This window comes from Pyrus communis, chromosome 6 (genome assembly GCF_041283825.1).
Source record: "Pyrus communis isolate YQ-2024b chromosome 6, ASM4128382v1, whole genome shotgun sequence".
Lineage (NCBI taxonomy): Eukaryota > Viridiplantae > Streptophyta > Magnoliopsida > Rosales > Rosaceae > Pyrus > Pyrus communis.
In genome coordinates this window covers 10456649-10481556 of record NC_142570.1, presented here as the reverse complement: position 1 = coordinate 10481556, position 24908 = coordinate 10456649, and the positions used below count along the sequence as shown (strand labels likewise).

At 37.4% G+C, this 24908-nt stretch overlaps 2 protein-coding genes across 3 annotated transcripts; both read right to left on the bottom strand.

Moving 5' to 3' along the window:
- LOC137710614 (uncharacterized) lies at positions 1-3020 on the bottom strand. Its single transcript, XM_068449683.2, has 2 exons — positions 2545-3020; positions 1-1631 (listed from the first exon to the last, which is right to left on the bottom strand). The coding sequence occupies exons 1-2, from the start codon at positions 2656-2658 to the stop codon at positions 378-380; spliced, it is 1368 nt and encodes a 455-aa protein (XP_068305784.2). The 5' UTR covers positions 2659-3020; the 3' UTR covers positions 1-377.
- Positions 3021-8234: 5214 nt separating this feature from the next.
- Positions 8235-17027, bottom strand: LOC137710299 (puromycin-sensitive aminopeptidase). 2 transcript variants are annotated; one of them, XM_068449231.2, is made up of 32 exons: positions 16594-17027; positions 16033-16107; positions 15825-15869; positions 15494-15634; positions 15320-15395; positions 15002-15078; positions 14568-14681; positions 14404-14478; positions 14205-14312; positions 13911-14123; positions 13734-13795; positions 13540-13567; positions 13360-13446; positions 13218-13243; positions 13010-13073; positions 12825-12905; positions 12631-12678; positions 12506-12524; positions 12352-12356; positions 12241-12252; positions 11919-11975; positions 11696-11805; positions 11522-11602; positions 11238-11421; positions 10705-10853; positions 10475-10613; positions 10235-10381; positions 10046-10127; positions 9774-9949; positions 8876-9103; positions 8698-8769; positions 8235-8496 (listed from the first exon to the last, which is right to left on the bottom strand). In XM_068449231.2, exons 1-32 carry the CDS (start codon positions 16669-16671, stop codon positions 8416-8418), a joined length of 2940 nt encoding a protein of 979 aa, XP_068305332.2. In that variant the 5' UTR covers positions 16672-17027; the 3' UTR covers positions 8235-8415. The 2 variants fall into 2 exon arrangements, with proteins under 2 accessions (XP_068305332.2, XP_088551878.1); XM_088695752.1 differs by lacking the exons at positions 12241-12252; positions 12352-12356; positions 12506-12524 and having other exon boundaries at positions 11919-12013; positions 12633-12678.
- Between the last annotated feature and the right edge of the window lie 7881 nt (positions 17028-24908).

The window sequence follows — 24908 nt, the reverse complement described above, 5'->3', positions numbered from 1 at the left end:
TCAAAGATAAAGGCAACAACTTTAATCAATTAGCATTCTACCATCATTTATTTAATAACATCATCCTTATCTGCTTCTATTGTAATTTATAATACATAAAACACATTTAACATATCCGAAAACTGACACTAATCTGTGGTTTTATAGTATCCATACCTGTCTTTCGAGCTCGAATTCCAGGTCACCATGTACAAAAAAACAGCCTTAGACCTGGCTCAGTCATCATCTAGTAGATTTCCCAATCTATAACCCAAAATTTCTCAGTAATTTGCGGCCATTGTGGCACTGTATATGTGTTGACCGGTTTCAATAACCAAAGGCCTGTCGTACCTCTGATGCTCCACGGATAGGGAGGCAACGAGCGAGATGCATACTAGTTAGCTAACACCCGGCTGCACCATAGGGAAGAAAGACCAATTCTTTGGTGTCCCGTTTTCCTTCGGACTAACTTTCTCATTTGCCCACCAGTCGGAGCCAATAGTATTCGAGTTACCTGAATCTCCTCCATCAGCATTGTCAAAATTGAATTCCTTACTAGAACCAAGCGTGATGGATCGGTGCTTCTGGTGCAGCTGTGCATCCTCCTCGTCAGCCACAGCTTTCTCTGGTGCATCACTGAGTGTCTCACAGGCAGGACACTCGGCACTGCTCACTGCTTTGGAAGGATCCTCTTCGCTCTGGCCCTTTTCTGTTTCTTGTATAGAAGTTGATGCAGCTTCCGCTAATGCCACCGTCTTTTTTTCTACACTTCTTACAATTGCTTCAGAACTTAACTCAAAGGAAACTCTATGGTTGATCACAATTCCATTATTTCTACCTCTAGTGTTGGATCGTGGATTTAATACAACCTCAGGGGTTTGAGGCTTTTGAAGGAAACCATCAGAAACTGTTGACCTTCCACCATCAGGGGTCACAGAACCAGAAGCTAGTCTTGAACCCCAATCACGGGTGGAAAGAATGTCAAGGTTCAAGAGCTTAGGAGGATCAACTGTTCGGAATTCCAGGAAGTGAGGACCACCAACAGCAAAGTCGCGGTCGGGAAAAGGAGACGAAGTACCAGAACCTGAGATTCCTGAGCTTGGCGATATAAGCTGACCAACCGGGCTTCCAGGGTAAAGTTGGTAAGACGGAAACTCGTAGTGAGATAATGGGAATCTCTGACCAACTTCACCATTCCGGAAGTGGGGATCGAGAAGCTGAGCAAATGGAACCTCGGGCGAGGAAGGGGTAGTCAAATGAACAGACTCAGGAGGAGGAGTAAAGGGAGCAGTTGATGGTTCGGTAGTGAGGGTTGAGAAAACAGGCGGTGAGACCAACTGGGTGTCATGAGCATAAGGACCGATAGCAAAAATTGAGGCAGGCCCAGGGGAGTACATGCTTGCTGAAAGAGAGAAAAAACCAGTAGCTGGTGATTGTGTGACCGAAGGTGGTTCTGATTGAAGAAACGATGCAGGAGAGGATGGAGGTGCAACAAAGGGAAATACAATTGAAGGTGCCTGGATTGAACTTTCCGCTCTTGAAGCATCACCTCCAGGGTCCGTCGGTTCTGGAGCAATATGCCCAATGCTCTTTCTGTGTCTTTGAAATCCAAAACACCAATATGTGCTCAAGAAACTACCCCACCTTCTCTTCTGCATTAAACCAAAAATCACGATTAAAACAGACCTCTAATACAATAAAAACAGCAGTAGTTATCTTTCCACATTGTGGATAGTTAACAATTTGAGTCTATTACATCATATCAGTTCCAGATGCCAAATCCAAACGGATGTTACGTTTTAGTTTAACCCCTGGTACACTGCTTTTATTAACAAGAGAAGATGCACATCTGTTTCGCCTTTAACTCGTTTATTCATCATTCATTCTCTCTCTCTCTTTCTCTCTCTCTTTCCGTATACTTCTTGTATAAATTGCAATAACCTTTTCCCCCCTCGCCTTAAGTCAATGTTGAATCGCTTCCGCTGCCGAAGCTCGATACTAATCAATTAAAGCTGAGACTCCTAATGTTAACCAAAAAGGCGGAACCGTTTATATCGATCCTGCCTCCTTTACAATGACAAATTATAATTCACAAGGAATCTTTTTTCTTCTTTTCTTGTTTGTTTCTTTGTTTGTTTCTTCATTTGGCCGAAAGCGAGACCAAACCAAAATCATTCCAATAGAAAATTTCTTATCATTTTTAAAATCTAGTAACCAAAGCTCCATGCTTTTGCAAAAAGCAGGTCAACTCCTAAGAAACTCTTGTGGAAATTTCCACTTCCAAAAGCACTTTCCAGACCAGAAATTTCCAAAAAGGCAGCTCAATGAATTTAAGAAAATACGCAATTCATACAAACCAAATCAAATCTACAAAACCAACAAGAACAAAGATTAACATAACACAATTGGATCTTAAAAATCTCTCACAAAAACATGGGATTAAGATAATAATATAAATTTTACCAGGACCAAAGATTAACACTTCAAGAATCCTCCAAACAAGGTCAAATCAACATATTCAGAATCAACAGCAACAAAAGATATAACATTTTGTGACAAATTTACCTGAACGGTGGCGTGAGGCGCACGGTTCTCCGCGGCTGCGATCGCGGAAGCAGCTGCGTTTATAGTCTCAAAAGCGGTGTTACCAGTTCTCGAGTCTCCATTAATACCACTCATCTCCGCTTCTCTATTTCACCGGAAATCGCCGTTTTTCATCGTACTTTCGACTCCGGCCGAGAAAATAGTCGGATTTTCTCGAGAAAATCGAACAAGCCAAACAACCCAGAACAGGAACCGGAAAGATCAAACGAAAATTTGGAGACTTGGGTTTTGAAGATTGAATCGGGAAATGGAAAAAACGAATGAAAAATCCAACTTTTGAGTCCCCGAGATTTGAGTTGATTTGATTTTTCTCTATACTGTGTTTGCGCGTGTGTTATGTAGAAATGAAAAAAATGATATTTAGTGATAATATTTAGGCATTTGTTTATATTTTTTTTCAATTTAATATTTTTAGGTGACAACTTTTAAGGTCAAACACGGCAATGACTTTGTTTTGTGTCGTGATTTTTTAACACCTCTCAACTTTAGATTAGTGTTTATAAATTTGATTATATTATGATTGGGAATCCTCAAGTTTACTTAAATACCCTTGTTTCTATCTTAGGTAATAATTAGACACAAGTATAACTTGTAGTCACCAAGGGAGGAGCCATGAGGGGATCATAATGGTCCCGAGTCTACTTGATATTTTTTTTCACCCACAAAAATTTAAAGTTATCTCTTTGATTTTCAAAAACCTTTTAGGGTATTTGGACCCCAATTAAAATCTTTTCCTTATTTCATTTACCAGGTTCGATTTGAGATTGGTAGCTCTTATGTTATCAACCGAATCACTGTAAGTTTTGAGTGACTCAAGTGATCGAGAGAGTTGATTTTATTTTTATTTTTGCTTTAGTTTTATTCTATTTCTTGAAATCTTTAAATACATAACTTTTGCTTTTTCTTTTTCCTGTTTCCTCATTCCTTCATTCTTTTGCTTGAAAGGGACTTTTATTTTCAATCTTAGTCATGGTACTAGGCAAGGGATTTGAGTTGAGGAAGAGAATAACAAAAACGACATCATACCAAAACCAAATGATGAGGATCAGTAGCTTAGGACAAACATATCAAATTAGAAGAGTGTTTTATGGTAATTCTGACTTGTCCATTAGTAATCACTTATAATATTTATTTATACAGCATTATTGAGTGAGTATTTGAGCATAATTATATAATTAGTTAGTTAGTCATAATTAGATATCCAACAAACGGAATTAACCCGAATGCATAAGAGGAAGAAAGTTATCATTTCTCACAAAACTGGTACTATTTCATAGTAAACGGTGGGGTAAGAGGGCAGTTTTGTCAAATGCTGTACTGCAAGGATAATTAGTGATAGCGTTAGTTGGAGATTAATTAACATTTGTTATTTTTAATTTATTATAATTTAAAAAGGGACAAAAAGGTTGGCGGGGCATTTGTCAAACAAGTATGCACGTGTGGGCAGCCAGCTATTGATGGCTTTCGTGCGCAATCGCAACACCAACCAGCCCCCCACTGGCCTCTGCCTAATCACATGTGGGGCCCTCAAATTCCGCCCCCCTTCTACCCGCCACTTTAAACTAACTTGCACGGTTGGTGCATCTCTCACTTATCCCTCCCCATCCTTTTCTCTTTTTCTTTTTGAAATGCTGGACTTTTTTTTTTCTCTTTTTTTCCCCACATCTCCACTCGTTTGCCATTTAGTAGTACGGTTTAGTGGTATTCCTCTGTAGTTGTAAGTAAAAGGTCTTAAATTCAATTTATCTCCCACTCTGGACTTCCAATCGGGCTACGAGCATGAGTAGGTAGGCGGCTAGGGGGTTTGGGGACAAGAAAAGGATGGTCAACCAGGCCGAAAGAAGCCTTGTTCGGTCTTTTGTTGACAGAACCGTCTCTGAGATTTTAGAGGCTCTATACGAAATTTATAAAAGGACCCTTCCTTAAAATAGTTTTAAAAAATGTAGGACAAGGTATTGATACTAGAAAATAATCACTTAAATCAAAATAAAGTTTAGCACTCACTAATTGCAAGTTTAAAAATGTCATTAATAATAAATAAAAAGAGCTACAAATATAATGTTGACTAAATAATCAAAAGCAGTTCAATCTTAAACAACCAAACAAGAAAAAAAAAACTTAAAATTTCTAACTTCAAAGTTTCACTTGAATATATAACATTATTATATAATAAAATTGAAAAAAGAATACCATTTTTAAGGTGTTAGAAAGGAAAAAATACGCTTATAAGGAGTGCACAATGAAATTTAAAGTGTTAACAAAAACATTTTTTAAATATAAAACGTTATTACATAACAAAAGCAATTTTTAAATAGAGAACATTATTACATATAAATATTAGATTAGATGACAAAAATTTTGGGGGCCCCTTCAAATTCAGGGCCATGTGCAACTGCACCTTTTGCTCCCCCTCAGCGCCCCCTCTGTTTGTTTAAGTGGTGACTCACCTGCAAGTAAATAAGCAACATGTTCCGTTCCATATGGCCAGCTGCTTTCTTTATCTAAGCTTGCCTTGAGGCTTTACTTGCTTCTGAAGTAACCCCGCTACTTGATCTATTAAAGGCACATGTAACAGATGATAGCCTCAAAGTGGAATCCATGAAGCTTGAGCCTACGCCCCCTTATCTGTGAAACCTGTCTGGCTTGAAGGTTTAGCCTATTCGTACAATCTCAACAACTCCCTTGGCTTACTTATTCCTTCCTCTCGCCAAGGGCGAATTTGAACCACATTATTGCTAGCCCATTGTGAGGCTAAGCCTACCTCTTCCCTTAGTGTACATAATATCGTTTGTTTTGAAAATAAAAATAAATAAAAAATAAAAAATAAAGGAACCAATTGATAGCTTCATCACAGTAGTTCATTTTTTTGGAAACCAAAAAAACTTACAGAGGCATTTCAGTCTCCCCTGCCCACCATTATGTGATTCACCAGTGCCAAGAATCTAACCAGGACGTCCCGTATAAAATATGGTCTGGAATTCGTCCCCAACCACTAAGGGAGCTCTTTCTGTCACTTCATGTTTTTAACATAATATTTTATAATGTTAGCACGAAAATTGACGTTAAACTGTGAGGGACAAAGAGTTTATGGAGAGTCTCTCCTTACATGTCTCTTCTTTTTTCACTTAAAAAAAACAAAAAATACTTACATCTTACTTAGGACTACGGTTTAACAATATTTTTCTTTACTTGTAAGTGAAAGGTCTTATGTTTAAATCTCGAGAATGACAAGTTCGCAACTAATTTATCCATACCCCTTAGTATAAATATAGGAGTAAGATTCTCTCCCGTCCTATTCTCATCCCCTTCTCTTCCCTTCTCTCACATGTAGTTTTTTGTCCTATTGTTTTTATAAAAAAGAGAAAAACAAATGTAAGATGTTGATGTGGCTTAATCATAACCATTCAAGTGAGAGGAAATGGAAGGAAAGAGAGATTAGGAGGGAAGACAATCCTCCTCGATAAATATATTGTTGTATTAAAAAGAATAATAATACTTGCCTCATTTTCAAAAGGTAGGAAAATCCTTATCTAATCAATATCATCATTTTACAGTGCAAAATCATAATTATAACCATACATTTTTCTATCATCCATTAACAATCTTCAATAAAAATAATTTCTTTTTATATAGAAATTGTTTAATTACCTATTGAATCAAATAATAGTTCATCATAAAAATATTACTTGTTATCATGACTGATAGTAAATGAATGAACTATTTTAATTATTCTTACTACCACGTTAGTAAAGAAATAAGACTTTTCACATTCCCATAATGAGTAGAAGTATTCTCCTTTTATAATATGCACTTTCTATGAATCTTTTGAGAATTTGATGCCCCAAGAGCCAAAAGCCACCTCCCCATCCCCTTTCCTCACATTGCAAGGAAAGAGATTCTCTCCAGATCTCTTCCACCAAGGCCACCGAATCAAGTGATATGGACCCTTGAAATTTGATCCAACGGCTAAAAACATGGGCCCCTTTAAAAGTTATAATAACTTTAGCCGTTGGATCAAATTTCAAGGATTCATATCACTTAATCCGGTGGCCTTTGTAGAAGAGATCCGGAGATGATCTCTTTCCGCATTGCAATAGGTTAAGGACCCTTCTCTTTTCTCTCTCTTCTCCTTTTTCTTATTACATTTTGAGTTTTGACCACTTTGCATTTTGTTTTCATACATATATAAGTGCAATCTCTCAAACTACAAGTTTGGTAAGCGTCAGTTGTTACATTTAGGGCTTTTGTTTAAAACGTTTAAGTATACAATCATGTTTGTCTGTTAACTATTTAGCTGTACATATGAATTTCTTTAGAACGAATGGACTTCCGAACTAGGTTTCCGTAATTGTAGTTTTTGTTCAACCCCCATGTGTGGTTGTGTTAAAAGCATACTCATCATCCCTACCTTAGACTTGGACACAAATCCACCTTTTTAGTACACATTGTTCACAACCACATGTTTTGGGGTAAGAAAAATAACCAAGTGTTATCTAAAAGTGAAAACATATGCTTTTGGAATATGTCATTCACTCATTAATATGTTCTATTTCTCTTTATATGAGTTAAAAAGCAAATCACCAACCTATTTCAAAGTGGAAATGCAGTTAAACATGTAAAAAAGTTTAGTCAAAAAGCTTGATTTAATGAGTTACCAAAGTTTGGTACAAGGGAAAAGGCTTTGGGGTTGGGATAAATCAATGACCTAACTAAAAATTGGATTTGGATTCCATCCAGATCCTCTTTGTCACATCCAATCTATTTATTGTACATCGTGCGACTAGAAATTAGTTTGAATTATTTTATTTAAAATTAAACATAAACAGTACCTAACGAAAGTTAGCTGCAGGATGTAGGATCCTTTGGAGAAAATCCTCATCCCTAAAAATTAACTTTTAAAAGTTAAAAAGGATAGAGATACTTTTGACTCTTAAGAAGAACACTAATTATGCAAATTTGATTGAGATTTCATAAATTATCGCATTTGATGAGTGAAGGATTAGGACTCCCTTTGGGGACTTTTGGTCAAAACAAAGTAGATTCCTCTTTGGAAAGTTTGGAACTCGGTTTTTCTCACATGATATCGACCTTTCTTGGACCTTTGAAAAAGAGGCAAAACCCAAATTCCACATGAAGTGCTTTGCATTTGGATGTCTTATTTAGGTCAAGTTTTTCTTTTGGGTTCTTTTTAGTCAACATCTCACGTGCTGCGGCCGTGACCATTTCAACTCTCCATTTTCAGATATTGCCAAGAAAAGAGTTTGTCGTACCCCACATTTCAAACTTACACGAAATAGGACCGCTAAAATTGCGGTATCTTAAACCAATTATAAAAAGTTACTTTTGAAAAACGCTATTATTGATCTAAGATGCCACAGTAACATGACGTCAGTCGCCAATAAAATCCTAGATGAGTTCAATTTCACCATGAGAAAATTTAAAGATATTTAAAATGCAAAGGACAGCTTTGTTATCATCATTGAATTCCTTATACTGTTAGTGAGAGACCTTTTTGCGGTCCGTTTCTAGTTCAAAGCTGATATTGACACTATAAAAGTAGTACTCCTCCCATCCTCCGTAACGAAAATAAATAAATAAATAAAGAACTCGTCAAGTGCAAGATGACGTTTTTGGAGTACTACAACAACTCATAAAAGCAACCCCAATAACCATCAACATAATTTGAACTTCACAAGGGCAACGCATAACAGTAAACAAGCAATTCTAAAATAGACTTGTCCTCCTGCATAACAAGCCAACTGATGATTATTTCTCTATATTACAAGAGTGATACAAATGCATATGCAGTTTCTCTTCCAAATTACCCAAAAACTAAGCGGCCAAACTCTTGGACGCGATCTCAAACACGTTTTCTGACAGTCCATTGGCAGACAATATCTTCTCCAGTTGTGCCTGCAAACACCATACCATGGAATCTATTACTGTGCTGGCTCCGGAATTGAAACAAATACAAACACTGCATCTAAACATCGATTTTTCTGTTCGAACTTTATAAGAACATTGTGCTTTGTAGTCCAAGAAATTAAGCAATGCCCAAAGAATGTACTGTGGGAAAAATAACAAAAATGCGAGCGATAAGAATGAAATACTTACTTTGGCAAGGTTTTGCCGGGTTTCATCATAGCGCCTCCACCTGGAGAAGGCTGACACCATGCGGGAGGCCACCTGCAATCCATGACCAAGGATGTTATTAGGGAAGAAATAACATGTAATGACAACCAAGCAATTCACAGCAAGAAAAATGTTAATCAAGAGGATTCGATCAAAAAACCTGAGGGTTTATTTGATCTAATTGCATCACAATTTCTCCCAAAAACTTGTAGCCTGACCCATCCTTTGCATGGAAATTAACAGGAGAGCCACAGAAACCTCCAATGAGTGAGTACACCTTGTTTGGATTGCGCAAGTCAAATGCAGGGTGGCTTAAGAGGTTCCGCACATTCTCAACATTGCCAGGAATGTTTGACATGGCTTGAAGTTGAAACCATTTATTCACAACCTGAGGAGAGGAATACAAAAATACGAAGAAAAAAAAAAAAAAAAACAAACAAACAAAACAAAAAAGAAGTGAAGAAGCTTTTAGTTGAATAAATGAGAGAAGAAATCATCAGAAAGGTACATACTAAACAACTGTAGGCCGGGTTAGCACTCAGCCCTTTGTTTTTCGAGGTCCAAAAGCACCAAGTTACTTAGTATGCAAAGGTGGAAAGGTGAGAAGCAAGCCGATGAAACAGAACATCTGATATATGATAAACTAATGTTCATTTAAGGAATTTCAAAAGCTGAAACTTGTAATAAGAAATTGACAAGGAGCTCGGTGAAGACAACGGAAGTCAGAGCAAAATAGATTATGAGTCACTATCATAAAGCATCCTGGGTTCAATCTTGCCTTCCAATTGACGTGGGAAATGAAAACAAAAAATTTGGTGTGTAGCTCCATTAAAGTCCTTAATAGTGCAACTTAACGACAAGGAAATGTAGGTTTAGTGAACATCATACAGGATAACATTAGTTACATGTAATGAACCTCAGAAAAACATGCAGACAGGGAAGGAAGGAAGGAGGGAGGGAGGAAGGGAGGGAGGGAGAGGAAAACACACACCAAAGAACTAATAAATATAACTCATTCTAGCAATTTAGGGACTATTAAGTTGGAAATAGAGCTTTACCAAATAGTCCTCCTTCCATTTGCTATAGAAGTCGGCCAGAATATCATCACGAGTTTTACCAGGGTTTTGTGCTAAGGCTGCCAAAGCTGCAAACTGCTCAGTCATGTTTGTGGCAGTCTTGTACTCATTTAGCACAAGCTCAGTACACTTTGAATCCTCGAGCGATGCAAGATATGCTATAGACGAAACAAAAAAATATAAGCACAATGAGTTCATGCAAGGCTAACTTCACCAATATAGAAAACATTACGTCTCAGAAGAACAAAACAGACCAAGAGCAATATTCTTAAGAGCACGCCTGGACAAATTGGGGTGGTCAAACACATACTCTTCTGAGCTCCTGTTGTTTTCAACCTGTGAAACATGTAAAGTTCAAGTCTGTTCTTGGTAGAATAGAACAAGTAAAGAAAGCACACGACGAATTTCTCAATAAAACTCTAGGTAAATCAAAATTATCATACTGTGCTCAGAAGCTCTGCTTTCAGTTCATGGGCTAGCTGCTTCCTGATAAAAGAACGAACAGCATGAACACCATCAGGATCTGCAACTTCCATCATGTCCATTATTTCTCCTTCACCGGGGAGACTTATTGCCTTTGCCACAAATTCCTAATCAACCAAAGGCACATACAGTTCACTTATGAATTAATTCTTCCCACATCAGAAAATTATTTTTGAAAAAAATAAAAGGCTTCATCATACTTTATCCAAGCTTAAGTCAGACAGTATGCTTCTGAGCCCAAGCACAAACTTCGGATTCAAAACCAAAGGTTTGTTTTGTTGGAAATCAGCAACCAAATTAAGCATCAGCTTACGTGCCAGCACTTGTCCAGCCTCCCAGCTGCAACACAAATATAAATAAGTAAATAAGCAAACTTCAAACGGGGGCTCATTTAATGAAACGAGATATTTTCTGTTTGCACAAGACAAACCGGTTGAATTTGTCGGAATCATAAGCAAGGAGTAAAAAGAGATCACTATCTGTGAGATCGGTTTCCAGACGAATAGGTGCACTATAGCCCCGGAGCAGAGATGGAATCGGTCGTTCGGATACATCAGAGAAGATGAACTCTTCTTCTTTCTGCATAGGATAGTAAAAGCAAAATTATTAATACAAGCACCTGGTGTCCATTTAAAAGACCCAGTTTTACACGCCAACACCTCTATATTTTGCCAATATACATCACTGTGTAATGTGGTAAAAAGATAACTCAAAGAAAACAAATTAGAGGCTTTGCATTTAACAAGTTTGAAAAAAGATTTCAGTTTTACATCTATTTAGTAAGTATATCTTCACAGTTCACACAAAAGTTCTGCTGGTTATAATCCAAGCTACCATGCATTCTTAATTGCATGTCAGTGACACTATTGTTTGACATATAGCCTCTAAGTTGGAGGATAGAGAAATCAAAACTGCAAATATGAGACAGAGAAGAATAGCTAAAAATGGAAAATCTGAGCCAACCTTTGTTACTCTAAGAACTGTGGTGTAGACTGGCTGACCATTGTTAGCAATAGACTGCACTATCCCATCATGATGCACAGAGGACAGAGGCACCTCCTTGCCAGTTGAGTCAAGTAAACCTACTGCCACGGGAATGAACATGGGTTCTTTAATGGGTTGCCCTGGAGTTGGTGGCACCTCTTGACTGATCATGTCCATCATCAAACAGAGCTGGTTAGTAGTGCCACCAAACAAAAAGACAGATAAAGACAAGACAAAACTACATCCTGTTGAGTCGAGTATACCTAAACTTCAAAGAAAAAGTACGGGCCTCAGCATTATAAGAGGATGCAACTTTAACAATTGGGGTCCCAGCTTGGGAGTACCTACAGTTTAGTTACACTCTAATATGTAAGAACTAAGCATGAATACCACCAGTACAAAAATTAGGAAACAAGAAGTGAGGGACAGACAAGCACCATAATAAGAAATTAGCAAAATCTGCATTATTAGCATCTCGCATGGCAGCATAAAAGTCTTCACAGGTTACAGCTTGTCCATCATGTCTCTTGAAGTAAAGATCCATGCCCTGAAATCGGGAAAACTCAGATAAGTTGACTTTGAAAAATGGTCCGCCTGAAAATATTAAGTAAACTTGTAATCATTCAAGCATTAGTTTTAGAAATAGGTTTTCAGTCTTACATTTCGGAAACCTTGACTTCCAAGTAAGGTTTTGTACATTCTGACTACTTCAGCTCCCTGATAAAGTTGGAACGTAAGATTGTGCCATTGACTTTGTAGACGCGCATATAGATAGATATATATATATATATATACATATATATATATATACATATATATATATATACACACACATATATATATCTATGTATGTGTGTATGTATGTATGTATGTATGTATATGTATGTATATGTATGTATATATGTATGTATGTATATATGTATGTATGTATGTGTGTGTGTGTATGTGTGTGTGTGTATAGAGAGAGAGAGAGAGGAGAAACCTTTTCATACACCTGTCAAAAGAAAATGGAATAACAGAGGATAATTAGATGTCTTCTCCACAAATTATAGAAAAGGAAAACGAGATAGGAAGAACAGTTGCTAATCCCTACCGTCACTGCAAGTAGATGTTGATGGCAGCCCAAAATTACAATCAGATACAATGTGATTGCACAAGACACCCAAAACATGTCAAAATTGAGAGCACAAATTCCTATGACAAACAAAAGAGGCCTTCACCCAAATTACTGAAGATAGAAAACTCGCCTGTATAGAAGTTATCCATCTGCATGAAAGAAAGAAAACATGAATATGATCTAAAGGCAATAATTAGAAATGGATTAGAAAAAGCCAACTCTGTATGAGCTACCAAATAAAAGGTGACATCTGACCTTGATGTAAGAATGTGGCCGCACGGGATGAGCCATGGGGCCAGCATCCTAAAAGACCGGAAAAAATATATCAGTACTTAAAAAGGTGGCACCGTACAACATATCATTCGAACATCAAATACAGTCATACAATGGACTCATAACTCAACTAATAAGCTCCATAAAATAGTATAAAATAAGATGAAAAGGCAAACCTGTGGAAACTGATAATTTCTAAGTTTGGAAACATCAGAAATCCGCTTTACAGGGCGACTCCCCATATCAGATGAAAATTCCTACACATAATAAATGTCATAAATGAGCAAAACTCTCCATGTCATAAGATCAAATCTACAAGTATCTCCATGGGACTATAAATGGCCTGGATAAAAAGTAATACCTGATCACGGAAAACAGTTAGACCCTCCTTCAGGCTAAGTTGAAACCAATCACGACATGTCACTCTGGATGTATATTAGCGAAACAATTAGCTCAAGATTAAACATATTCTTGCATTAAAAAGGTTGTAGACACATAAATCCTAATGCCTTGGTGTAATTACTGAACCCTCTCATGGGATAGGATGCATATAATCTTTGTCAACCAACCTGTTGCCAGTCCAGTTATGGAAATACTGCAAAAATAAAAAATAAAAATAAAAAAAATCAGCACCAATTTGCTCCTGCCACAAATCAAAATTGGCATAGGATGAAGGTTTGTGTCCCGATCTTATAGATGTGAAAAACAAACCTCATGGCCAATAACACCCAAGATGGCTGCATAGTCTGCATCGGAAGCAGTTTCTGGAGATGCCAAGACAAGTTTGGAATTGAATATCTGCAAAAATTAAAAATTAATCAACATTGTACATATATAAAGAAAATATGGAACTCTTTATCAACAAAACTAGATTATGAGAGGAATACATACATTCAAACTCTTGTTTTCCATAGCTCCCCTGGTAATCAAATAAGAACAAAAAGTATCGTTAAACTATAGAATAAATTAAGATTAGTAAAATGAAACCATCAGTCACATTCCACCAAATAAAGTTCAAATTTGGAATGTTGCATAATTATTTTTTAAACTTCTACCTAGAAAGGAAAAAAAAAAAAAATACATACATGTTAAAATCTGGAACAGCCACAATGTTGAAGAGATCCAGATCATACTCGAGACCAAAAACCTATTAGAATAGTCAAATGTTAGCACTTAGCACAGCACAACAAACTCTACAATCAATTCAATTACAGAACTTTGATATCAAAACCAATAATCTTCTTAAACGAAAAGAAACCCACATCCTCATCCCATTTCATAGCAGCCTTAAGTGAATACATGGCATGTGCTGTTTTTGCTACATCTTGAGCAGGGGTCCAAATCCTCAAAGCCACTTTTCGACCTGAACGAGTAATAAATGTGTCATCTCTGCTCTCGAGCTGTCCAGCAACCAAAGCAAACAAGTAGCAGGGTTTCTTGAAGGGATCCTCCCAAAGAGCATAATGTCTATTACCCTGAACCACAAGCACAAGATTAGAACATATAAAAGTACAGTAAATCTCCAAATATTGCTTCGTTTAGTAAGTGATGATCACCTCTAGGTCTCCCTGCTCTCTGAGATTTCCATTGGACAACAACACTGGGTATAACGATTTATCAGCTTCAATGCGGCATGTATACTTTGCCATTATATCAGGACGGTCCTGTTCCAAGTGAAATGTAATCAGTACAGCAGAAGTTGATAAAAATTATAACTGGAGGACCAGAATAAATAATCAATTAAATTTACAAAACCTGATAGAATGTAATTTTACGAAAACCCTCAGCTTCACACTGGGTGCAGAAATTCCCGGATGACTTGTAAAGTCCCTGCAGTAAAATTAATCTACGGTCAAGGCCAAAAAGAAACACATACCAGACCAAAAAAAAAGAATAATTGTAGATATGACGACATGCACCTCTAATGATGTGTTCTTCTGGGGATACATCTCTGTTAAAATTTCCAAAGTAAATGCCCCGCTAGGTAGTGATTTTAGTGTCAAATGGCGTGAATCCAAGTTGTAATCCTCCTCCTATCAAGGGAGAAAAAACAATGAGAATAAATCATAGGATTCCCAGAAAGGGGAGGAAGAACTTTTGAAAATAGAAATCAGTACATAATATATTTCTAATAGAAAAGGTATGTTCATGATATCAAGGTTCAGGTATGATGTCAACGAAAGAGGCAACTTAAACTGCTAATTTTACAAAGTACAAAAAAAAAATAAAAAATAAAAACCTTTCTATGCATTACATTAAGGAATAAGCTTGAGTCGATGCTTATGTTCTGCAGAAAGCAATCATGAAACTAACCAAAAACCAGAATGGCACAAACACAATAGAAATTACATGCCTTTAAATCCTTGCCGTTGATCCGAACTGAGAGTAATTTAAGATCTGTTCCATCCAGAACCAATGGGGAAGAAGATCCTGTCATACAAACAAAAATTTATGAATAAAAACATTACTAGGAATTCTTCCACAAAATAATATGTAGCATAATAGAAAAGACAAGCAAAGCTAGATTTAGAACACTGCGCCAGACAAATGACAATATTTTCTGACAAGCATAATCAATTCGTTAAAATAACCAGGAAGTTACCAGGATAACAAAGACAGAGATATTTTCTACCAATGAAATACTAAATGCGAAGAGTGGTCATAGGACTACCTTCAACCCGGGGGAAGACACATATTTTTGAACCAACAATTGTTTTCTCCTCACCCAGCGAAAAGTCCAAATCCACCTGAAGTAGTAGCTCCATAAGTACAGAAAAATTGAGGGTACAAAAGATCAGAAACCTAAAGAATATACAGTAATTTGATTTATTAAAGTGTAGTATACCGAGTCAAAGTAGTAGTCAGGCATTTTGTAATCCTTCAAAAATATTTCTTTTGGTGCAGCCATTTTGGATTCGTCAACTTGATCTGGCAAGCTTTCTGTGGCAACTGAACAGATTAGCCTCCTGCTCCCTTGTTTGTCCCTCTGGAATGATTCAAGATTTTCACATGATTAACAAAAGCATAAGACGAAACAACTACAAGATTGGTGTGGAGCATGAATAATTTGTTGAGTACAGAACAAGAACCGAGGACACAACTCATACAAATATGTGTGTGTGCAAAGAAATATCAGAACACACAAAACAGTTTCTGGTAAAAGCATTGCAACTCACAGGTAATGCAGTATATGGAAAGCGATAATTCCTTGAACACGTGGCCTGAAAACATCAGTTCATTACAAGAGTTTAGGTTTCAGAAACTTCTGTTCGAATTTCAAAGTTGATATAACAAAGTCGTCAACGAAACACAATACTATAAAAAAGAAAAGAACATGTATTTAAAACAATTCACCTATGAAAAAGTTGAGAAATATGCACGAACCTCCAAAGTAAGAAAGCGCTTGTATCTGGAAAGCCTTTTGGCTGAATTCCCCAACAATCTAACACAACTGGTACACTGAAGCTCAAAAGAAAGAGAAAATATTCAGCAAGTGGACGAAGTTTTAAAAACACAAACCAAATACAAAATTGTATCCACACAATTGCAACACGCTGTCGCTCCGTAATTCTTCTTTGCAAAACCATACAGCACATAGATATGACATTCTATATCCTAAAGAGAATATATAAATAGCTGGCCAGAGACGAAAAGATAGCTAAAGTGAAGAAATTTGAAGGAAAACAAAAAACAAAGAACCATAGCTATTAACCACGAAAAAGCGACACGACTTACAACCCTTTAGTAGATTCCTAGTCTAGATTTCAAATATGCTTCTGTGTTTTACTATAAAATTCGACAGACCATCTCTTACAATCACACACACCAGTAAAACTGCTTGCAAGTCACAATCTTTCAATACACACAATTACAAACAAACACACCAATCAAATATACAAACTAATCACTATCCACTAATCAAAGATATGGGTTAAGAGCAATCACAGGAGCAGATGAGATCAAACCCAAAAGACTGGTCCTCACAAAAGCAGAGCTCTTGCATGGCAGAACCAACCGAGCCATTCCAAACCCCAAACAAACCTACTTTAAGCACTAATCTCTTGAATCCCAATAAGTAATCAAAGTTTTAACGAAAACCCAGATGCCCAAAACCCCAACAAAATCCCCAAGAGGCCCTAAAACCCTAGATCAAAAATGACCCAGATGAAAAATGAACAGAGCCCATTGATACTGATACACTCCTTATAAAAGGATATATGGATAATGCAAATTATGGACACCAAAATTCAATAAAATGATAAACAAAAACCCCTAAAACAAATTAATCATGGTTTCCATTGATTCAGATAATATTGTGAAAAAAAAATAAATTGAGATTGGAATTGGATGGTTTCTTGTGCAATTACCTTGTGTGATTTGATGATCAAAATGCAAGGAAAATCCAGGGACTTTAAAACAACCTGAGATAGTGAGATGGAACCAATTTTAGGTGCCTCACTGAAGCCATTATTATATTCTAAATTACGTTTGACTTTTTATTTTATTTTTAAATTTGATGATAATCTTTTTCCTCATTTTTGATGTTCCATTGGCCGATGTTTTGGGTTGTCTGTCTGTATTTGTGGTTTTTTAATATTATCTGTTATTTCCTGGGCCTGGACAGCAAAGTTGGGCCTTAACTTGGCCCAATATGGATGGCTGAAATAATCTGAGGTTTGTTTAGGTCGTGAGATCATTGGCGGTGGGTGGTTATGTTAATTCACCGTCAAACTTATTATGTGGTTCATCTACCTTAAATATTGCAATTTAGTGATATTTTTACTTACTTATAAGTAAGACGTCTTAAATTCGAATCTTGAGAATGACGAGTCACTTCATTCAATTTAGTATAAATATATCGATGTATAAGAAAAATAAGTATGTGATTCATTCTTATTTTTGTTTAAATGTTGGTAAGCAAGGTATCATTTTACTTTTGAAGTTGGGTGTAGTAGTTTAAACTTTGGATGCAATTAGATTCTGTTTATGTCGTGGTTTGTTGAGTCGGAGTTTTTGCTTTTGGGGAAGAAGTTGGAACATTTTAACAAACGATAATATTTATACTAAGACTATCTCCAACCCTTCGAGATAAAGATTTAAGCCATAAAATTTTATGACACACCCCAATCGAGATCAGGGCATGCTGGTCGTCACGTGAAAGTGACGTAACCATGTGCGCAGTGCGGAAGCTAATAGAATAATAATAAAAATAGTACGAATAATTAAAAACCAGCTTTACACAGAGTAATAACAAACAAGTGCAAGCGTAGGTGTGAACACAAGGTTCAGAGCACGAATACCTAATGCAGTCCGGGAGAAAACGACACGACAAAAGCACACCCGAAGGTGGTCCTACACTGGTAATAATTTGTCAGATATGCCGGGGAAATCCTCAGGGAAGCCACCAAACGTGCTAGCCAACTAGAACCTGGAGGGGCGCAAAACAAAGAGTGTGAGTGGGCAAAAACAAAGCTTTTCAAAAACCATTTCATAAACAAGATTATAACCCTCGCCGTAAAACCTGTATACTTCCCAGAAAATAGAATATACATATATATAAGTCATGCTCAGAAATATGTCATGTCAAATGTCTCGAATAAATGCAAGTGCTCAGGAAAATGTCAAAATCAATGCCATGAATCTGTCAGTCGGAGTCACCTAACGTGACCTGTACGGCTGAATCTAGAGCTCAAATCTCCATCTCACTAACTATACCTGCACGCGAGTCAGAACCACCTAAAGTGGTCTGTACGACAGGACTGGGTGTAATATAAGTACGCTCAAGTGCTACGATCACGTGAAGGCTTGGCGAATAATCGCGGGTCACCTACGAGTCGGAACCACCTAAAGTGGTCTGTACGACAGGACTGTGCACCTAACTTAGATCCAAGATGAGCGTGTGGTGCGGGAGGTGAACATCACGTGAAGGACTGTGCCCAACTCTGGACGGGAGCACTAACACCGGGGGTGCAGGTTATGAGCTCTCTATGCATCTCAAATCACTACTAAATGTAAACATAAATCACAACTCACCTGGCACTTACCTGTGCATCCGCAGCACCAAACATATATAAACATATGCGACTCATAATGTGTAAATAAAAGGCAAACAATAAGCATGGCATATAAACGTATAAACGTTTCAAATCAATTTCTGGGAAAAACATAAGTATATAGGTATATACGGAAAACCAAAAGCCTACTCACTGGTATGTAAAAGGGTCGTAACCCCCTTGCCTCGAGTGACCGCGCTCGTCCTCGGGATAGGTCTCACCTATATGCGAAACAACTACAAAAACATTAATTTTAAAACACATAACCAACCTTAAGAAATAAAGTCTCATACAATGCTCAAATGGGGTGTATGCCACGTGCCGGCCAAGGCACGGCCACACACGCCGGCCACGCGCAGGCACGTGCCTGGCACACTGACGGCGTCAGTTAACGCCGTCAGGAATATTCTGTTAACTTTAACGGATTCTGTTAACGCCGTTAGGAATATTTTGTCCAAACTGACGGAATATTCCGTCGTCTTCTCCGGCGAGGCTCCGGCGCCGTCGCCGGCATCGGAAAATCGTAAAAATTTCAAACCTTTGTAACTTCTTCGTTTTTCAACCAAATTTCACAAAATTGGTACCAAAATGAAGCTTACAACGAGAGGAACAAATCATACCACTTTCAAGTGCTAAAATCCACGGAATCTTGTCGGGAAAACACCACCAACTCCGGCCAACCTCGAAACTCACGATCCCGACTTCCAAAACCTTCAAACCAACCACCCCGAGCTTCCTAAGGACCTCACCAAGCTTCCTACAAGCTTAAAATTCCCAAAAACACAAGAATTAATGTGTGCATGAACAGTGACAAAAATCAGGGTATCCCGAGTTCGACATGAAAACGAAGGTATCCTTACCTGAAATGGGTATGGATGAACTTCTACGGACCTCACGAGCAAGAATATATACTTTGTTTCCTCGATCTGTGAAGATTTGGAGGGTTTCTAGGTATGTTCATACAAATGGGATAGGAAATGGGAGAGAAAGAGCTCGGGACAGGGGGGTGCAGGGAAGGGAAAGGGTGAAGGAAGTGTGTGGGGAAATGTGTGTGGTCCACAACCAGCCCAAACCAAGCACAAAAACAACCATACAACGAAAATTCACACTAGGGGCAAAATCATCATTTCACACTTATGGTTTGAAAATTCCGGAACGGCCTATCACATTTTAAGTCATAACCCAAAAACTAATGTTCTCCTCCAATTGTTATGGTTAAAATTTTAGCCTGAGTTTATTAAATAATAATTTTAGCCTATTTTTTTTCAGTAACTTTTTTAAAAGTAAAATTTATGTAGATATTTATAATTAAAAAGCCTATTTAAATTCCGATAAGTAATTAAAAAGCCTACAAATAAATAGGTATTTATAAAGTTTTATGTGAAATTTGATTTAAATAATTTTCTTAAATTATGTAGACATTAGATTTAATTTTTGGCCGTCAAATCTTTTTTTTTACCGTTATATTGATATCATTTGATCAAAACCGTTTGTGTGACATCCCACATCACCCAGGGGTGTGATCCTTAAATGCATATTCTCATCCCTACCTATCATGAGGCCTTTTGGGAGCTCACTGGCTTCGGGTTCCGTAGGAACTTCGAAGTTAAGCGAGAGGGGGGCTAGAGCAATCCCATGATGGGTGACCCACTGGGAAGTTACTCGTGAGTTCCCAAAAACAAAACCGTGAGGGAATGGTAAGCCCAAAGCAGACAATATCGTGCTACGGTGGTGGAGCGGGCCTGGGATGTGATCCGCACCGGGCCGGGATGTGACATTTGGTATCAGAGCCTAACCCTGGTCGTGGTGTGTCGACGAGGACGTCGGGCCCCTAAGGGGGGTGGATTGTGACATCCCACATCACCTAGGGGTGTGATCCTTAAATGTATATTCCCATCTCTACCTAGCACAAGGCCTTTTGGGAGCTCACTAGCTTCGGGTTCCGTAGGAACTCCGAAGTTAAGCGAGTAGCACGCGAGAGCATTCCCAGGATGGGTGACCCATCGAGAAGTTCTCGTGTGAGTTCCCAAAAACAAAACCGTGAGGGCGTGGTCAGGGCCCAAAGCGGACAATATCGTGCTACGGTGGTGGAGCGAGCCCGGGAAGTGATTCGCCCCGGGCCGGGATGTGACAATTTGGTATCAGAGCCTAACCCTGGTCGTGGTGTGCCGATGAGGACGTCGGGCCCCTAAGGGGGTGGATTGTGACATCCCACATCACCCAAGGGTGTGATCCTTTAATGTATATTCCCATCCTTACCTAGCACGAGGCATTTTGGGAGCTCACTGGCTTCGGGTTCCGTAGGAACTTCGAAGTTAAGCGAGAGGGGGGCTAGAGCAATCCCATGATGGGTGACCCACTGGGAAGTTGCTCATGAGTTCCCAAAAACAAAACCGTGAGGGAATGGTAAGCCCAAAGCGGACAATATCGTGCTACGGTGGTGGAGCGGGCCTGGGATGTGATTCGTCCCGGGCCGGGATGTGACAGTTTGATTATAAGTTTAAAAAAAAAAAGGCTTGAAATATGACAGTTTGGTGGGTTCAAAATAATTTAAGCCAGACTTAAATCATGTGGAGAATATAATCCAAAGATATATTTTCCTCCCAAGGCTTATTTTAACCCAATGATTGGAGATGAGGTTGGGGGGGGGGGTGTGGTTTGAAGTTTATATTTTAAGCTTTATCTTATGTGTTGAAGATGGTCTAAGGGGTTGGGGTAATGGGCTAAACATCACACTAGACTAGCCATAATAATGTGGTTCAAATTCACATTTGGTAAGAATTAAACCTAAAACTTCTCACTTATAAGTGAAGATAAATACCACTAGATCGTAATACTAAATAACGGGAAAAAAGTTAGAACTTAAATCCAATTCAAATTCGAGTTAGAAGGTATAATTGCTTCATATGACGGGATGTCTACTTTAAATTTTGGGCTTTGAAAATGAGCTTATGCCCAAAGCCCAAAGATCATGGTAATTAATTCTACAATTATTCTGTTTATTTAGCGATGAGCAATTCAATGTATTGAATCTAAGATTTCATATAAGTGAACAGAAATATTACTAAATCACACTGTTAGTTTTTATAACACCTGCCATGTGGTGATATTAAGTTAATAAGGAGAAGTCTTATAGTGTAGTACTTACAGTGTCGCATGCTTTTGCTAATCCATGTGGCATTTGCAATTCAATGCTAGCCAAATCTATGCAGAAAATTATCGATGTATGTGATTCCTTATTGAAAAAATACAGAAAACACACTCCATAATACTTGTCAATATTTGCTACAATAATTTGTAGCCATCAACAAGCATTTAATCTTGTATCTCGAATATGATACATATGAGTGTAATTACTATTTGGATTTATAGTGAATTTTGATACTTTCATCATATATTAGCTTCACTCTATTCTGAATAGACTATCACATTAATAAAACAACTTGTATACAGGGCATGTTTGAAATATTTTTAAAACAAACAATAGTGTTTTCAGATCACTAAAAATGTTTATGACAATGTGCAGTATAAATAAAATTAAAAGTGCTTCTACTTCAAAAAAAATAAAAATAAAAAATAAAAAACAAAAACACTTGAAGTGCTTTTTATAAGTAAGACATGTTGTGTGCTTCTTTCAAGAAGCACTTGCATTTGTCTAAAAAAAATCAATGTACTCCAAATAAGCGTTTTTTAGTAGAAATGCTTTTTAAAAGAGTATTTTCAAACAAGTTCATGATCCGTCGTTTGTCTTCACAGGTCAAAGGAAGAATTTCACATGCTTTAAAATGTAGACCACTATTCCATACCTAGTTGGCTGCATGCTTTATAATATGCTACACTCATTGGATCCCACTTAGTCAAAAAAACTCGATGTGAATAATGTGACCCTCAAAAAACACCTAGGTGTTCCTTTTGAGGGATCCTTTTGTTCCCACTTCTTGCATAAAGCTTGAACCTATGTACAAATATATGTGTATGTGTGTGTGTGTATGTATGTATTCATAGTGAACCACCTTCCTCATAGGTGTGCTGAATTAACTAATGTTGAAAGAGATACGACCATTTCTGTTTGTAATTGCTTCAAAATTATAAAACACAACTGCATAATAATTTCAAAATAATAATAAATAAATAAAAACTTATATATTAATAGACGTTAAGGGATCGTTTGATGCCTAAGATCGGAACAAATTTGATAACTCATGAAATTCCTGGTATTTTAAAAGTATAGTTGAATGATTTTTCATTTTTTGGAGTACATCTAAAAGTTAATTACTCATTGACAAACAACTTAACATATAAAATGGAATAACATTTGGTTGCTGAAAATTCAACGCCCACCCCTTATTTTTATCTAATAAGATTTGAACACGTGTTCTATAAAACGGAGTAAAGCCATACTTCCAAGTATATGATTATATAATAAAGGTTTTGTCAATCTAGCTACCAACTATTGGAATAGTATTATATCCCTCTTTCAGAAAACTTGTAATGTGTTCACAAGCTGTCTATAAGTGTGGGCAAATGTGATTGGACTCATGGGGTACTTCAGTTGTGGATTTGTGTTCAACCCCATTTCAAAGTTTAAATTTGTAATATTATTATTATTTTTTTCTGAGGGAGAGTGATGCAATCCAAGCCATTGATTGCATAGAGAATAATGAGTTGGAACAGATCATAGCTCTCCATTCGTGTGTGGTCGTAATGGTATCACATGGAAGCATGTGCTCTCAAGAAGAGCAGCAAAAGAGTGTTTTGGACTGAAGTTGAAAGAGCCAAATCCACTGATTTTAAGTCAACTGACAAGTCTTTTAATGGGTGGTTAAACATGTTTATATTAATACATTATTAACGATTTCATGGGAAATTTGGTGTAAATTAATAGGTTTTTTTTTTCTTTTTTTTTTTAAAAAGAAGAAGATTAGTTGGTGATTTTGATATGACAGTCTACTCTTCTGGGGTCAGAAGATTCATAAATGCATTCTAGCCTACCTTTGACCATTACCGTGTAATTCACCAATGCTAGAAATCAAACTCAAAACATGCACATATTTTAGCTTGAAAATTATTACCAAAAGATTTGTAGTGTGTATTGTAAATGGAATTAAAAGACGTGAATGCTATCTATAAAAAAGAAGCACTTCAATTTTCATATGCAATTACCTCCCAACTTCAATTTTCAGGGATTGTGAGCGCAGAGTAAATGAATCAATTACCTTCAATTTTGACAAACCAAGCAAATTGATATATGTGTTTTCACTCAACACTTACTAAATCAAAGTCAATCTTAGACACCAACAAAACTTTTATTGTAACAGTTTCAAACTTTTTTCACTCCTTAAATAATAATAATTAGATACCAACAGGAATCAAGACTATAATTAATCAAAGGAAAGTAGTTCTTTGGCCTCCCCTTTCCCCCGTGACCCAAACAACAAACTCTAACTAAAACTCCTCCAAACATCGGCCTCTTTCAGATTGGGGTTGGTGATAGCCTTTTTTTCTCACTACTATTTAGTATGGTGTATGCTCACTATCATATTTATCATCGTTAGATGAATTTGAATTTTGAGATTTATGCTTATCAACTACACAAATCTCGAAATTCAAACTGATTTAACGATGATAAATAGGATGGTGATCATACACCACACTAAATGATCCCTTTACTCTTTCTCTTCACCGCCTACTCGTGCATGCCCCTTCCCCATCTATCTATCCACTATTTTGTGAGCAACCTTCCATTCTTTAATGGAGTGTCATTCCCAAATTCATTTATACACTCTACTCTCATTTTAGGATAGATTTGTGGGTTTGAGTCGGGCTTGTTGATGTGGTGGATCGAAATCCCTTTCTACCCATTTTAGTGGTTAAGCCGTCTTTCTTGCTTCATATTCGAGTCAAAGCCATCCCCCCCAAGGGGCACAGTTGCATATCTAGCTTAATTCAGTGATGGTTGCAGATCCATTGACAGATCTGTTATCGAATCGCCTTTCATGGCCAAATACTTGACGGAGACACTTTAATTGGATCATGGCTGGCGCAAATCCGGTTGCAGAGAGTCGGGGTTTGTGCACCCTGCTTTGTAGTTATGGAGATGAGTCGATGATGATTTCCTTCTCTGCTTAGTTGTATTTTGTGTTCGTGTTTGTGTATGTCTGTGCCGCCTAGCGGTTTGTGTGGCCTCGCATATTTGTCATAGCTTTG

Coding starts and splice junctions, on each gene's coding strand:
- LOC137710614 (XM_068449683.2), bottom strand. CDS start 2,658: ATGAGTGGTATTAATGGAGACTCGAGAACTGGTAACACCGCTTTTGAG. Junction 1,632..2,544: donor CGCCTCACGCCACCGTTCAG/GTAAATTTGTCA, acceptor GGTTTAATGCAG/AAGAGAAGGTGGGGTAGTTT.
- LOC137710299 (XM_068449231.2), bottom strand. CDS start 16,671: ATGGCTCGGTTGGTTCTGCCATGCAAGAGCTCTGCTTTTGTGAGGACC. Junction 11,806..11,918: donor GAAGTCAAGGTTTCCGAAAT/GTAAGACTGAAA, acceptor TCCCGATTTCAG/GGCATGGATCTTTACTTCAA. Junction 10,614..10,704: donor GATTCCGACAAATTCAACCG/GTTTGTCTTGTG, acceptor TTTGTGTTGCAG/CTGGGAGGCTGGACAAGTGC.